The 16365-nt window shown below is 42.4% G+C and overlaps 1 protein-coding gene across 1 annotated transcript in view; it reads right to left on the bottom strand.

Annotated features, from left to right (window-relative positions):
- The window catches only part of PANX1 (pannexin 1), a 39743-nt gene that overhangs the window by 18399 nt on the left and 4979 nt on the right, over nt 1-16365 (bottom strand). The window contains exon 2 of the mRNA XM_079105202.1: nt 578-717. Coding sequence (XP_078961328.1) covers nt 578-717 — 140 coding nt within the window. The remainder of the gene's footprint in view (nt 1-577; nt 718-16365) is intronic.

Raw genomic sequence — 16365 nt, 5'->3', positions numbered from 1 at the left:
ATAGAATCTGAATATTGATGTCTCTTGTGTAGTATCTCTCCTTCCTTGCAGTGCCTGAACCCATCAGAAAGCAAAGGAATCTACTCCAAAAGCCATGCTGCACCTAGCACCCCCAGAAGGAGTCACTACTAGGGTTCTGTATGCTCCAATAACACACTGGCTAGAAGCAACCCAACTCTATGTTGGTCCTTAGAGTGATAGAAAAGTCACTGGTGGAGGAGTTATGCTAAATCCTGACTCTGCCACTATTAGCCCTGCTCTTTGAGACATTCAGAATGTACTGAGAACCCAGTAGGGGCCAATATTCTGCTGAGCATTAATGGAAAATGATGGAGACCTATAAGGTACTTCCATTATAGAGCTAAAAATCCAAAAAGCACCCATCTGCTATGAGAAGGTGCAGGACCAAAGAGGCTCTGAGACACCTTTTAACTTGAAAGTGCTGTGGTTTTATGATCTGAGAAACAGTCCTGTTGGTCATACCTATCTGCGAAGCTGTGAATGGGCACAGGCTCTCTGCGCTTCCACATGCACATCTATAAAACTAGCAAGAGAGATTGGAAAGTTTCTCCATTACCTTATGCAGCCACAATGGGAGGTTTCCAGACTCACTCTGCAGGGACTCCTTCTGTTGAACAGCAGCCCAGCAATAAGAATCCACAAAAGAAGCCTGACGCCAAGAGAAAGAACTTGGGGAGAAACAGCTTATTTGGGTACCTGAGAAGCAAAACAGATTGTTTTGAATGAATTAAAACACAGGAACCTGGACCCTCTCCACACTCCCCTCCAAACTCCCCTCCTTTCTACAAGACGACGGCAGGAAATTAGCCAATAGGACCTTGGGGCCCAGGGCACAGCTGTGTCCTCCCTGTTCACAGAAGGCCTAGGGGCTGGCACTGAGCCTCTTCTGACATCCACGGGTCCAGAACGCTCCCCTGACCCCATCAAAGCATGCATGGGGTGGGTGTGTCGTACAGGCATAGGGACCAGCTGCTGGATACCTCGTAGGAATAGTCTCTCCCACAACCTATGCAGCATGAAGAGTGCCAAGTACCTGGGCTCTGACATAAGTTGTATTTAAACCTGACTCTGCCACTCGTAATGGGGTGACTCATAGCCCATAAGTCACTTAGACTTCCAAAGTCTGAATCTACAAAATGGGACTGACATTAACATCTATACATTACAGATTTGTTGTGGTGACCAAAAAAGGGGGTAGTTGTGACAGCACTTTTAAGAGTGCCTGATTCCCCCTAGGTGCTTGGTAAGTGTCAAACTCTTCTAGGTATAGTAATGAGCAGATTCTGATATGCCTTTAAAGACTAGAACATGCCTGCCATTCTGTCTTCCCACCCCATGGCAGGGCAGGGACAGTCCACCAAGCTGGCACATAAAAAGTCTTAAACGGTCACCTCCCCTGGGGAAGTGTGGCTGCACACTTGTGGCAGAAGAGGGAAGTGAAGGGGATATCATCAGGAGAGCAGATGCTTACAGGAGGAGGGAGTACATGGGAAGGGCCCTGAGCACCTCTTCTTCCTTAGCAGAGAACTTTATGCCCATAGACATCAAGAACTTGAGATCCTGCATTTTTGGTAGTCAGGAAGGCACAGGGCTCAGAACTAACCTCACATTGCTTTTTAGCAGTGTGACTATGTATCACCCACCAAAGCTTAGGAGTATAACTGTAACACAACAGGGGACCAGTTTTCTGGTTACAAATGGATAGCTTCTGGTAAATTTGTTAGTAAGCTGCCTGCTTGGGAACATCTATTCAAATATTTATTTGTGAAAATGAACATTGCTGTTTGAATTTCCTGAAAGCCTGTTCAAACCAAAATGTTCCTAAGGGACCAGCTTTAGTTCCTAAAGTCCTCATAGTGAATTAATTAATATTCTTTGTGAAGGTAATAATGCTTCCAGTTCTATCATAGGATCTCAGGGACTTTTCTCAAGGCAGTGGTACAAACCCTTGGAGCAGAAAAATAAAAGTGCTAAACATTTTATACTAAAGTTTTTGCAAAGAAGGAAGAAGGAAAATATAACTGAGATAAGAGAGAGAGGAAGAGATATTGAGGACATGTTGAACTGCTCAGGAAATGTTCCTCATCTGGAATAGGTCAGGAGGGGAAAAAAAAAAAAAAAAACCTGGAGGAAACCAATATTCACTGGATACCAGCCAGACCCTTTTACCACATTTAAGCTTCCTAGCCTAACGGGGAGAGAGAAACCTATCCCCCTTTCTCCTTGGAAGGGACCAAAGCTCAAGAGTAAGCAGTAATCTTCCACCTGTCTCAACACTTGTCTCTAGACAGGTCCTTCTAGCAAGGCCACAGAGGAGGAGAGCCCTGGACTTAGTCTTGGGAATAGGGCGGTCTCAGCAGGTGGTTCCTCCAAGTCACCAGGAAGGGGAGAGCTTCCTGGAGAGGGTCAAGGGCAAGCCAAGAAAAGAAACAGATCAAGTCCCTATAGTGGGTACTGAATGGGAAACTAAATCAAGAAAGTCAAGTCCAGGCAGGGGCAGGATCCAAGTGAAGAATGAAAAGCAGAAGCAAAGAGAGAACACAGTCAGAGGGTACAAGGGGACCTGCACACACTGGCTGAGCAGCACTATGCCTTCAGCCATGACAGTCTGCCTAACTGGCAGGCATTGTTTTAGGGTGGCTGACACTGCTACTGGGCTGGGAAGCCTGGGACCTGTACCACCCTGACTGGTGCCTCCAGATGTACTTCCACATCCTCTATCTCATTTACTCTTAAAATAATAATTGGAAGATAAACAAACTTGGTTTTTATATATTTTTCTAGTAGTCTTCCATTAAAGAGAGCTTCCAGTCTTTCTTAACTCCACCCATTTAAACTGCTGCCGGATGACTCATCCTAAAGCTCCATTCTGACCTTGACACTCCCTTGGCAGAATATTGCCCACAGGTCCTCCCAACCCAGGGTACAGATCCAAACCAATACTCTAATCCAGCTCAATGACTATGGCATGCATAGGCCTGACACGTTTCCAAACCTGTGCCTTTTCTCACACTACTCCCTCTGCCTGAAGGGCTTGCCTTTCAAAATCATTAAGGTCAATGCCCCATTCACACTGGCTACCTCAATGGGCCATCTTTCCAATCCCAGCTCAGACATCACCTGCTCCATGAAACTTCTTCCCCACTGACCTTCCTCAGAACTTTGATGCCATCAGAAATGTGCAGAAAATCACCTTTAACCATATTCTATAAACACCCATGTGTATCTTATCTCCTGTAGTAACACAGATGTCTTCGAAGGCAGGACACATCCCCATCTCTCTCAACTTCACACACCACACTGTGCCAAACAAAATCTGTCTGGTACTTTAAAAGTTTCAAAGTACTACCATAAGTAATGTCTCACTTAACATCCAACTATTCACCATCCCACTGGGCAGGTAGGGAAACAGCCCTATGAGACCCTCCACGGGGTGGAGTCATTCTAGGGTTTCCAGGAACAACTTCAGTGAAATGCACACTGCTCTTCATAGTGCACAGAAGATGTGAGTTTTGAGTTTACACCCTAAAGGACAAAGAACACTCCCAGCTCATGGGCTGAAGTGTAGAGGCAGTTGTGGGCTTTACACTCATTCATCGGGTCAAATATAACAAAAGACCATACAATAGAAATGGGCATTCACTTGGCCCTGTGGAGGTAGTCATGATATCTGCTGAGTGGTCTGGACCACAGGTCTCTCCCAAATATCCTCCAAGTGCCTTCATCTGTAACCCGGGGTGTGTTCCCACCTTCTTGATTGGCAGCCCAGACGGCCCTTCATATAGCCTACACCAGCACCTGTGGCTGTTCTACAGCAGCTGGTGAAGAAGCAGAGAGCAGCAAAGCCTGAGGAGAAGCAGGGCCAGGGCAGAGAGCAGAGAGCCAGACAGCGGCTTCTTAATGCCACCAACACCAGTACAAGGCTTCTCCACTCTTGTTCGGCAGTTAGTAAGAGGGATTCTGGCCTACTTTTACTCTCTTATAAAAAGACTTCTTTTAGTTCTGAGGAATTACTAACACTGGGCTGGTCAGAAGGGCACTTAAGGTCTGTGAGGTCTGAGTGAGACCCCAGCTGCCCTCTGACAAACATGTCCACCCTGCCTCCCAGGACCCTGAGGAAGGACATGTGGCAAGTTTTCTGCGTTGCTTCCATATGAGAGTGCTGGGGGGTAGCATAGGAATCAGGCCTCTAAGGAATTAATGAAACCATCAAAAAAATCACAGGTCTAACATTATATGAACAGGAATAGTGAGATCTAGTTAATTAACTGGGAGAACGTCAAAGGAACTTGCAAATGGAAGCAATTCTAAGCTAATGAGACTGCAGGGAGCTGCAGATGATTCCTAAGGGGATGGGCCCATTCTGTGCACTTTCACCCTCATGTGAGATACAGGAAACTGAGGCACTGAGAGCTACTGGCTGGTAAGGGAGAGCTGGGACATCAACTTGAGCCTCCATCTTTACTTCCAAACCCAAGAAAGATGTGGCAAAAGGCACATATTGAAGAAAATTAGGTCAGACAAGGATAAAAGAGAAGAAACAAAGCAAGGGAATTTCTTGGAGGGAAAGAAAATCAGTCCTGGGGCTGCTGTTCTGGGAGGCACAGAGGGAAAACAGAGAATATAATAATGATTATATCCATAACAGTCATTAGTATCTACATGATATTTTAAGGCCCTAACAAAATATTTTCATTTTATAAGACAAATCTATTCCGTTCACTTCAATGTAAATTATGCAATACACACACACACCCCCCTCATACATACAGGATCCACGTAGATCATAAAACCTACAAAGCACTGAACTTGAAAGGACTGTCTATATTTAAAGGCTGCCAGAAAAATTTGAAAACTGCTCTACTATAAATTCTCAAGTTCACTGAGAACAATCACATAAAGAAGACCATGAATTTGTGGTGTACAGAAGGGATGAGTAATGCTTAGCTCTTAAAAATAAACAGAACAGGAACAAGTTTTACGACAAAGAGGCCTGAGTCTGTTTAAAGTACCTTTGACCCCAACACAGGAAGACCAAATGACATTTTGCCCCAGAAGATTCTTTCCTGCCAAATACTCATAGATTCCAACCATCACAAAGCACAGTAAAACTACAAGAATCTCATGATAACTTCTCTTCCTAAAAAAAGAATCCAATTCCTCTCTTTACACCATTCCAGCAGACTTCAACCTGAACCTATCTTCAGCTTCAAACACAAGAAAATTTATATGCCCTCAAAGTCCCAAATTGTCCATGACTGCCTCCACTTTTCCTCTGCATAAAATGAGTCCAAGGCACAGTTGTATTTCAAAATAGAGAGGAACACAAGTACTCTTCACAGCCCAAACAAAAAAACAGAATTGAAATAATTTTCTTTCCCTTTAAACCAAGCTGGTTCACCAGGTCCCTTTTTCCAGAGTGAGCTGACTTCAAGAGAACACACCAGAGCCAATACCTGCCCCTGTGCTAAGATGGACACAATCAATGCTATTTTCTACAGAGTTCCAAGGAGTCCTGATACTTCACTACCCATTACCTATTGTACAGAGCAATAAACAACTGCTCCTTGTCTTAGAATAGAAGGTTTTCCCTTGTGGATTAGACAAGGCCCTGTTAGTATGGCCTCCCTCTGTACCTACTAACCATGCAGTCCAGGATGTATGACCACATGGCCCCACAGCCAGAGAAGAAGCCATAAGCCAAGAGCTGACCAGACTCCTTCAATCCTATGAAGAACAACAGTGGAATAGCATGGCTTGCTAAGTGCCAAAGCAGAAGAGGAAATTAGACTGTGAAGATGGCCACAAGCCACCCCAAGACCAGATCTAGGGAACAGACAGACTGGGGAACGAAGGGCTAGTCTGAGGGATTTCTTCCTGTGGTAGACAAGTCCAGTCCCTTAGCACACCAGGAAGGTCTAAGTCACACAAAAGAAGAACTTGAATAAGTCTAGTAAAACCTGACAACCGTTTCACAAGCAACATTTCCATGACTACCAGGGTGTGCAGTTGGGCATAGAAGGATCCAACAATATATTAAAGATGCAAAAGATCAAATGTATTTAAATTTTTTAAAAATTTTACTATCTGAGATTAATACAGACCTAAGAGTTTAAAGTCATATTGTTATTGACACTGCACTGCATTTACCTCATCTTTTTATTTTTTAACTTTTTTTTTTTCCTTTTGAGATGGAGTCTCACTATGTTACCCAGGCTGGACTAGAACTCCTGGGCTCAAGTGATCTTCCCACCTCACCCCCTGAGTAGTTGGGACTACAGAGGCACATTCCCAGGCCCAGTTTACCTCATCTTTTTTTAAAAATTAAACATTTATTTTGAAAAATTTTCAGACCTACAGAAATGATACAAGGATATTACAACATCATGTATACTCCAGGTTTAGATTTAACCCATGTTAACTTTCTGCCACACATCCTCTCTATGTATATATGATATATACATTCTATTTTTTTAAACCACTTGAAAGTGCTGCTGACATCATGACCCTTTACTATCAGAAAGGAAAATCCTCTAAGAATGGTCTTCTAAGAACAAGGACATTCTCTTAATCCATGCAAAGACAAAATGAAAATAGCATATATGGTACAATTTGATACCTGTACTGGTTGAATATCTCTTATTTGAAATGCTTGAGATCAGGTGTTGCAGATTTTAGAATATTTGCATGGCCTTTATTGGTTGATTATCATAATTCAAAATCTGAAATGTGCTAAAACTAACACTTTTTGAGCATCATCTTGGTGCTCAAAGAATTTCAGATTTCAGATTAAAGATGCTCAACCTATATTCAGATTTCCCGAACTACTCTTTACAGAAACTTATTTTTCTTCAACCAGAATCCAATCCTGACCACACACTGCATTTAGTTGTCATGTCTTTTTAGTTACCTTTTCTGGAATGGCAGTAATCCCAAGGAAGGGCTGTGGGTCCTCCTCAGGACATCACCTTGGGAGTCACTGAGTGGATAAGAGTTTTCCCCATGACTGCTGTCTCATCTATGGTGGTCATGTGGCTAAGGTGCCATCCATCAGGTCTCTTCACTATACAAGGGTCACACAAGAGGTGTGTGAGGAGACCCTAGGAGACCATGTAAATATCTCATTGTGTGTACTCCACATTCCTCTTGAGCATGCTTCATCCAATGTTATTTGGTGGCACAAATCATTCACATGATGGAAAAAGAAATCACATGTGAACCAAAGTGACTCCCACATCATTCTGATGTACTGATCACCTCTGAGTTCCTTCCCAACACAGAATCACGTCTTCAAGAGAGACAGTATTTACTGAACTCAACTGAGACATGAGTTTGACACTCTCATTCAATTCAATAAAAGAAACCTGTCAGCTACTTATCATTATACCCATTTTACAGATGAGGAAATAGAGGCCAGGAGGTTTAAGTGACTCAACCAACACTTGGCCAAACTATGATTCACCCCCAAGTCTGGGGACATACTCTTCCCTCAACACGACCCCCCTGGAAGGAAAGTAGAGGCAGACCTGGGGCTGGGCAGAATGAAGATGACTGGACACTGAAGAACACAAGACTGGCCAACACAGGGGGAGGCACCAGCATCTACCGCCCAGCAACCTGATCCTAATCTCCACATTGAGTTCACTAAAAAGTGTCATCGAAAACCACAAAGCCAGCAAGATCTCTGGTGTGTGTATCTTACCCAGAGCACCCAGAACTTTGTGTGGAGTCAGAAAGACTATGGCAGGGATGTGGGGACTGTCAGCACAGATCCCACCTGGCGGGCATAGAGGCTGGACCCATGGAAGGGACAGCCATGAATAAACAACTCATCAAAAGTGACACAACAGGAAAGTGTCATGTGAGAATCAGGAAATAAATTCTTGCAACCCTAGACTAGTCGTACTTGTACTGGAGGAAATGTGTTTGGTCTGAGATCTTGCATCTTAAGAGGGCAATGGGAGAAGTGAACATGCGAGATGAAACAGATGTTAGAAAGGAAAAAAAAAAGCAAGGGTCCATGGGAGGAGGTCAGCTTAAGAAACATGGTAAAGGAAAAGAAGAACATTTAAGGCCAAGGAGCAAATCTGACAGAGGCCTATGATGGGTACAAGTGCTAGAACAAGTCCCCTAGCTACAGGGAGGAACTTTAGCCTAAAGGGGGAAATATTAGGAAAGTCTTCTATAAGTAGAGATTCTAGAACCTTTAATCTGAATGCAATTTAAAAAAAAAAGATCCCATTATATTCAATAGGCATTGGATTTTCTTTTACTTCCTAGTAAGTTACTTAGTCTCTCTAAACCTAATTTTTCTCATTTGTAAAACTTCATAAAACTCCTATATCAAAGGAAATGTCTGCCACAATGCTGGAACACAGTGAAAACTCCATAAACAGTAGTTAAGATGTTTATTGTGTCGGGCGACAGCCATGGTAAGCACAGGAGCTGTATGGATGAAAAGTTCCTTTGTCATGGATCATTTCTTCTGTGCACTTACAATTATTTTAATTTCTCATTTACTTACTGTTTTTAAAATTTGTTTTATCTTCTAAAACAAACATACCACAAAAGCTGACCTTGAATTACTCAGAACTGGGATCAAGTCCACAGCCTGAAACTAGATTGAACTTCAAGTCTTTTTGTATCATCTCTCCCTCAAAGATGGTTTTTAAAAAGTAGCTTTTGTAGCTCCTGAAACAAAGAAACCTTTTTGTGTAGCAAAAGGCCTTGGGCATCTAAATTCAGTTCTGAATCAAAGATTAGTGACTACACAAAATGAGAACTCATAATGACTGTTACTATTATGTAGACAACTGGTCATGAGACCTCTCTGCAAACTCAAGGATGTTCTAAATAGACCACTATGAGTTTCACGTGACAAAGGCAGATGCCAAGTGACAAAAGCTCTTTTTTCAAGGAACATCAAAACAGAAAAGGGAATTCCAAGCTGATCATTAGAGTGGGGTGTTTACTACCCCACGGCCTTTGTGCCAGCAGCAAACCACTGAGAGCCAAGGACTCAGGCCTCCCAAGGGCTCCATCCTTCCCATCTGTACAGGAGGCAACAGAGCACAGATGTTCTTCCAAAGGTACTCATACTCTGTAGTACAGAGCTTAACTCAAAAAGCATTCATGGGGCACCTACTATGTATGAGGTACCACATTCATGATGCTGAGGATTCAAAGAGTCCCTACACTACCAGGGCTTATTAGTCCAGTGGAGGAGGCCAAGAATAATGATGACCAAAAAAAAAAAAAAAAAAAGAAAAGAAAGAAAGAAAGAAAGAAAAAACAACATCGCATGAGGGTAAGGGCTGAACCATGATACTCACCAGATACACTACAAGCGAGGAGAGGAGGGAACACAGGCTGGGGAAACAGCACAAGAAAATACCTTGAGTCTTTAGAGTTGAAAGTGTGTGGTGGACAGGGAGCAGGCTACTGTGCCTGAAGAACAAAGTCCAGCTGGGATCAGGGCAAGGACATGCTGGGACCACATGCTGGAAAGAAGAGCCTTGATTCTGAATAGTGGCAAGGAGCTCGGCAGTGTGGAGTGGAGGAACACACTGTCTTAGCATCTTAGGTGGTCTAATTCACGCACAAGTATTTCCGGTGACCGGCTCAGGCTACAGTGTTGAGCTGGAGTAAGGTTGGCTGGGACTCTGAGTAGGCGCCCTCCCCAGGAATCCAAAGAGTAGGGAGGAGGATCCCACAGGGGCAGAGTAAAAGACCTGGTGTAAATCAGCAGCCTCTGAGCTGGGAGCAAGCTCCCTCCACTTAGAACACTGCCCCATGATACGTACAACAAAAGGGCAGATTGTACACAGCACTGGCCAAGAACCCAGGCCTTGGAATAAGAGCTGTACTCCAGCCCTGCTCTGTGTGCCCCTGGGCATGTTACCTGACCATCCATCCATGTCACCCCATCCACCTTCTGTCAATGGGTCATAGCAGGGTTAGGGGCATTTTAGTACCTAACCTACACTGAATGCTTCCTATGCTTCACAGTCTGTTCTGGTGCTTTCCATGTATTAATTCACTTTGTTCTCACCACCCCGTGAGATAGTTTCTACTATGATTCCTCTCATGGAAGAGGAAGCTGGGGTGCAGAGAAAATATATAACCTGCCCAAGGCCTCTCACACTGAATGTGTGATGTGTCATGACTGGACCCCATACAGGGTTGGCTCAAAACTCAAGTCTTAACCACTCCATATTCCACAAAGTCTCTCAAAAGTGGAAAAATATAAATGCTTTGAAGAACTGTTGCTGAGAAAAATATCAGGCCTGATGAACCTGGCACACAGAGGTGACAAAATACAGTGGCTGTTAATATTAGTAATAAAGACAGAGGAAGGCATGAGGAACATGGCAGTATTTCCCACTGGGACATCCACACTGAGCTGTCACCCCACCCCCAGGGCCCTAGCCAGGCCCTCAGCAGACAGGACTTTCTGCTCTGCCACAGAGCAAGAGCCAAGTGCTGGAGCCAAGTGGGACCCCATCACACCAGACCTGGCCCACCACTGCCAGCCACAGTCTTATTCCACACTGTCCACCGTACTGGCTGAGCTTCATAAGTGATCACAAAGTCCCCAAACACACTCACTGAATGTGACAAACTTGAGTTCTTCCCAAATCAATTCCAGCATCCTCAGGACAACAGGGAGGCACCAGGCATACCTGCAGAGCTCCAGCAATGGCTCCTGATACACTGTTACCCCATATAATGTACCATGGCAATTCTAAGACATATATGACACTGCTGGTCCCTAAAGTGCATGAGTTAGTAAGCTCAGACTTCCTGCAATGCCCCTAACTAGTCTCCCCCAGAGTATCTGAGGTATGATTTAAAAATGTTCCTAGTTAAACACCCTCTGAGATCCAAATAAACTCCTAAATCCAAATCTAAACTCCTAAATCCAAATCCCACAAGGCCCTCCATGATCAATTCTTCCTATGAGGCTTCAACCATGCTGTCACTTGGTTGCAGTGCTTCTTCCTCTTCTTCCTCAGCAGAGCATTCCTGAGTCCCATACGAGATGAGGTTTCCCTGCCACCACCCTTGTTTCAACGCACCGATGAGCCAGAATTCTGAAATAACTGGGAGGTAGCAAGCTCCTGGGACCATGTCTGCCTCTTCACTGATAGATCCTCGTGTGAGGGACAGTGCTCAATGATTATGTGTCCAACAAAGGAGAACATAAATGGAGAGAAAAGAAGAAAAAGAATCAGCACCTTAAGACAGGCATGAACCACAGTTCCTGAATCAGAAGGCCACGGAGTGCATCCAATATCTAATTTTAGTCTGGTGCCCTCATGTTACAGGGTGAGACTGATCTCAGGGGAGATGCCTTCTGGTCACACATGAACCACACAGCTGTTCCTTGCTGTTAATAAATAATATCATTAGTGTTCCTCCAGTTCTTAAAAAGGGATCATCTTTCTGTTCCATTATTCACTTCAAAAGCTCAATAAGGAAAACAAGCTGAGAACACAGGGCTTAAGAGTGTTTTTTCAGAAAAGGAATGAGGCCTTATTAAGAAGAAGAATGTGATGACCATCAGTCCCAAGGTTCTCCTCCTGCCAAGGACACTGGGGAAAGGAAGGGAGGCAACACACAGTCCCCACTCCTCAGACTCAACCCAGCTAAGCCTCCAGAGCCTGCTGAATGGCCCTGAATCTTGGGGGAGCTGGAGGCAAGCCTGAGATGATCTCAGGTCTATAGAAGGCTCACAATTTTGCAAAGCACCTTGATTAATTCATCCTTGATATGGAGTCAACCAACATTTACTGAATACCGACCATGTATCATTATCTCATTTAATGGGTACTGCCTGCCTTGCAAAGGAATATCTGGGGCTGTCAGAGAGACAGGGAATCTTCCCCAGGCAACAGAAGAGCTGAGTCAGAGCTTCTCCTTCTAAAAAGCAGCCTTTCCACAGGGGAGTGGCTTTCTGGGAACTTCAAGAACTCTTATGCTAGATCTTCAAGTGCGAAGAATGTTAACACAAGCAAGACTTTTTAAAGGCATTTTCACTTTCCTAATAAATGATATTTGAAAGTTTTATGCTCTGTCTAAATTTAAATAAGAAACAGGGCTCAAAAGTGAAATGTTTTTAAACTTTCAGCTTAAAAAATATTATAAAGAAGTAGTTAAAGTGAATTTCAGAGGGGTGAGAAGGAGGACTTTACAAGCCAAGGATAGTAAAGTGAGAACTGTCAATTTCTCCAGGATCGAACACCCAAGAGGAAAGAGTACATAGCCCAAAGAGAATAAGCAGCTTCCAGACTCGGCTAAGGGTGGCTGTGAAAGCCCCGAAATATGTCTTGTGAAATCCCAGTGTAAATAAGGAACTACAAACCAAGACCTCTACATGCCAGTTCAAGTGTGAGAATGGCAAATTAAAAACTGAAGATGTTAAGTGACAGTTAAGGAAGTGGAGAAAGGGATGCTCCCCACTTCCCACCTGTGGACAGAATTCTGAAGGGCCTCTAGAAGTACCTTTTAAATTTAAATGGTGCACACCTTCTGGCCCTCTGCCTTTGAACTCCACCCTGGATCTTGACTCCAGAGCTTTGGTTCTCAAAATGCTGTATGGCAACTTCAGACCTGAAACCACTTTGCAGAAGGAGGTCTATGTCGTTAATTCTCAATAACATTCAATAACATTATACTGTTATCTACCTTCCATAAAAATTTAATATGGGGTTGGGGATGTAGCTCAGTGGTAGCTTGCTTAGCATTCTCTGGTTCAATCATCAGTACAGAGAAAAAAAAAAAATATATATATATATATACACTATATATATATATTACATATGTCAACATGCAATGGGCTTATTATTTTATATTTAAAAATATTGTTTAAATGTCTTAATTTTAATTTCTAATATGATAAGTACCAACAGATACAATCAGATATAATGCTCAAACAAAAGCCTTTTGGAATCCTTCAGAAATTTTAAGTGTAAAAGGCTCCTGGGGCCAAAAAGTTTGAAACCACTGCCCTAGAGAAAGACATTTGATGTTGAATGATAAAGTTTATTTAACTTACTAGGTATGTTCTCACTTCTGGAAACAAACCCATATAGGCCATTCTGACTAGAATGATCAGATGTTTCTATCTGTATCAACAGATCTACATGAAGAACAATAAAAACAATCCTAAAATGGGCTTATTTTCCTAAGAGGAAATCGAAGACCAATGGATTAAGACTGGGGTCTCTAATAAATAAAAATGGGGGAATTATTGGCTATAATTTTGATGTTCCATCAAAAGAAGAGACAGACTAAAATGGTAAAGATTTAAATAAAATTAATAAAGATAATCAGAAAAAATAAATGACTATGTATCTGCTTCAAGGATGGACTATGTTTAACCTCAATGAAATTGAAAAAAACTAATGTATGCACAGTTTTGACAAAAATCCCACAAATTTCTCATCAAAACATATCAGACCCCCCACCAAAAAACTTACCAGAAACAAAATTTACAAGTAATTAAATTCTGGTATTACAGATATTTTTCTTTATTCAGTGGTTCTAGTACTGTTTTTACTTGCTCTCACAATTACTAAAATGTTTGCTTATTGTCTGTCTTGTCATACTTCCTGCCCTATTACTGTTATTCTAGTCAACTTCAAGGATACTGCAGAGTTTTCAAGTAATTTTAATGGAGCTTTTTTCATAATACTGATTATATCAAGACACATAAAATTCCTTTTAGAGGTACTATAATACACTCAGTATCTAAAAATGCTAAAATCCTACTGCTATCTCTGTTCATTTTGTTGTTTATACAGACTTTACTGAATGCCTACAGGTGGCTCCTGCCCTCAATGAGTTTACTGTAGGTTGGGAAGACAGAACTTAACAATTAATTATAGGAGGGAAACTTCTGCGGTGAATGTAATGAGAACCCATAACAAGAAGTTCAACTTAGGAGGCTGGGGTTGTGGTTCAGTGGGAGAAAACCTGCTAGCCCATCTGAGGCACTGGATTTGATTCTTAGAACCACATTAAAAAATAAATAAATAAAATAAAGTTAAAAAGAAGGTTCAGCTTAAAATTGTAATTTTACCCCTAGAACAGTTAATTTCTTCCTTAAAACCAAGGGCACATCAAAATGCCCCTTCCAGACTTCACATTTAGAGGGAGTCATCTGGACAGTGCACGAGGCAGTGGTGTGTTTTGTTTTTTTTTTCTCCCTCTACTTACTTGAAAGAGGAACTCAGGAATGCGAAGCCATGCTGGAAAATGATTTCATCTTTCTGGAAACTGATACTGTTCTCATCTTTCCCTTCAATGTTAGGAGTACTGAAGCATTTGCAAATATTTTACACAAACAAGCTTCATGTGTGAGAGTAATAATTTAAAAGAATGTAACCATCCACCACTAGGGGACTGCTTAGGTAAGTTATGAGAAGAATACACTGTGCCATGGAATGCTGTTCTGCCTTTTATAAAACTGAAAAAATAAAATCATGGCATTTGCATGTAAACGGATGGAATTGGAGACTATCATGCTAAGTGAAATAAGTCAATCCCAAAAACCAAAAGCCGAATGTTTTCTCCATAAGTGGATGATGATACATAATGGGGTCAGGGGTAGTGGGGAGGGTAAGAGAAGACTGGAGAAACTTTGGATTATGTAGGGAAATGAGAGGGGGGAGGGGGCAGGGATATGAAAGATGGTGGAATGAGACAGACATCATTACCCTATGTACATGTATGATTACACAAATGGTGTGAATCTACATTGTGTACAACCATAGAGACAAAAAGTTGTACCCCATTTATGTACAATGAATCAAAATGCAATCTGTACCAAAAAAAAAAAAAAAAAAAAAAAAAACTGTAAGGTGATACCTATGCACTGACACATAAAGCTCCTCAAAATACACTAAGCAGGAAACACAACTATTATGGCATGACTCAATTTGTTTAAAAATTAAAATAAGATATACCTTTGTTATATGTATGCAGAGAAAGGCAATCATAAGGCCATTCAAAGCATACAGTGTGGTTACCACTAGCACAGGGAGGAAGCTCTTTACCATGAGGACATATTTATGTATTACTTGTACACTAAAAACTCTACAAAACACTAGCAAGGCAAAACATCTGTGCAACAGCAGCCTCCCTGGACAGCATGCATCCTTCTCTTCGCTCTTTGGTTCTGAGCATGAGTATGCATGTGTTTTTTTATGGGATCTAGGCCATGAGACCCTAAATACTAGCCCACTCTTACAGACACCCCCAAAATGAATCAACCTCAACCAGCTTTGCCAGTTGCACAAGCTAAAAAGCAATCTGAAGATATTCCCAAAGATGTGCATAAATTCAGCCACAAGATAGTGGATGACTTCCTGGATGCTGACTCAGTTACAGGAAGCACAAGGAGAACTATAACAAATGGTTCTGGAAGCAGTTGCCACTTTATCTGCCCTTTGGCTAACTGGGGCCTGGCCCAATGCCTGTAATGATAGCAAAAGAGCAGAGCTAACTTTGAAATTCCATATCCCTTTTGCCCAGAAATATGGCTGCCCACTAGGAAGGCAATGGGTCAGGGCAACAGGGGAAGAGGATCCCTAGCAGAACAGATACCCTTTCCCCAACCAGTCCAGACAGCCTGGCTCAGGGGAAGAAACATCCTGGCAGGGTGTTCCTCTCCTGGAACTACATGCCAGGATAGGTCATCAAAGGATCAAAGTAGTCTCTAAGGCACTGGGCTCTGCACAGCCCTAAGCCAGGGCATCGTAGCTTCTGATTGTCAGAAGACCCAAGAACATAAATCCCATTTGGAGTCTGGTCTATTAAAAATGTTGTCTTAGTCTGCTCCACCTGCTATAGCAAAATACCACAGATTGGGTGGTTTAAACAACACACATTTATTTTCTCACAGTTCTGGAGTCTAATAAGGGCCAGATCAAGGTACCAGCAGAATCTGGTTTGCAGAGGGCCATCTTCTTGCTGTGTGTTCATATGCCTATCAGTCACACTTGTGGAGAGATCTGACCTTCTCTACTTATTTGGGCACTAAACCCATCATGGGGGACACATTCTCATGACCTCTTCTAAATTTAATTACTTCCTAAGGGCCCCATCTCCAAATATCATCACACTGGGGACTAGGGCATCAACAAACATTAAAGCCATAACAGTAGCACACTTAAGAGAGTTACTTTCTTTAATTATTTAGATAGATCCTCCTAGAATTTCAGAGCTTGAAGGCCATGGTATACAATCATGTTCATATTCTAAACAAGTGGTCACCCAGCTATTTCCTAAACTTTGTTTCCCCATTCTCTCTGGAAAAAATGTGCTACACCTTCTAGAGGT

The sequence above is a fragment of the Sciurus vulgaris genome, assembly GCF_902686455.1.
Source record: "Sciurus vulgaris genome assembly, chromosome: 11".
NCBI classification, from domain to species: domain Eukaryota; kingdom Metazoa; phylum Chordata; class Mammalia; order Rodentia; family Sciuridae; genus Sciurus; species Sciurus vulgaris.
This window is presented reverse-complemented; position numbering and strand designations above follow the sequence as displayed.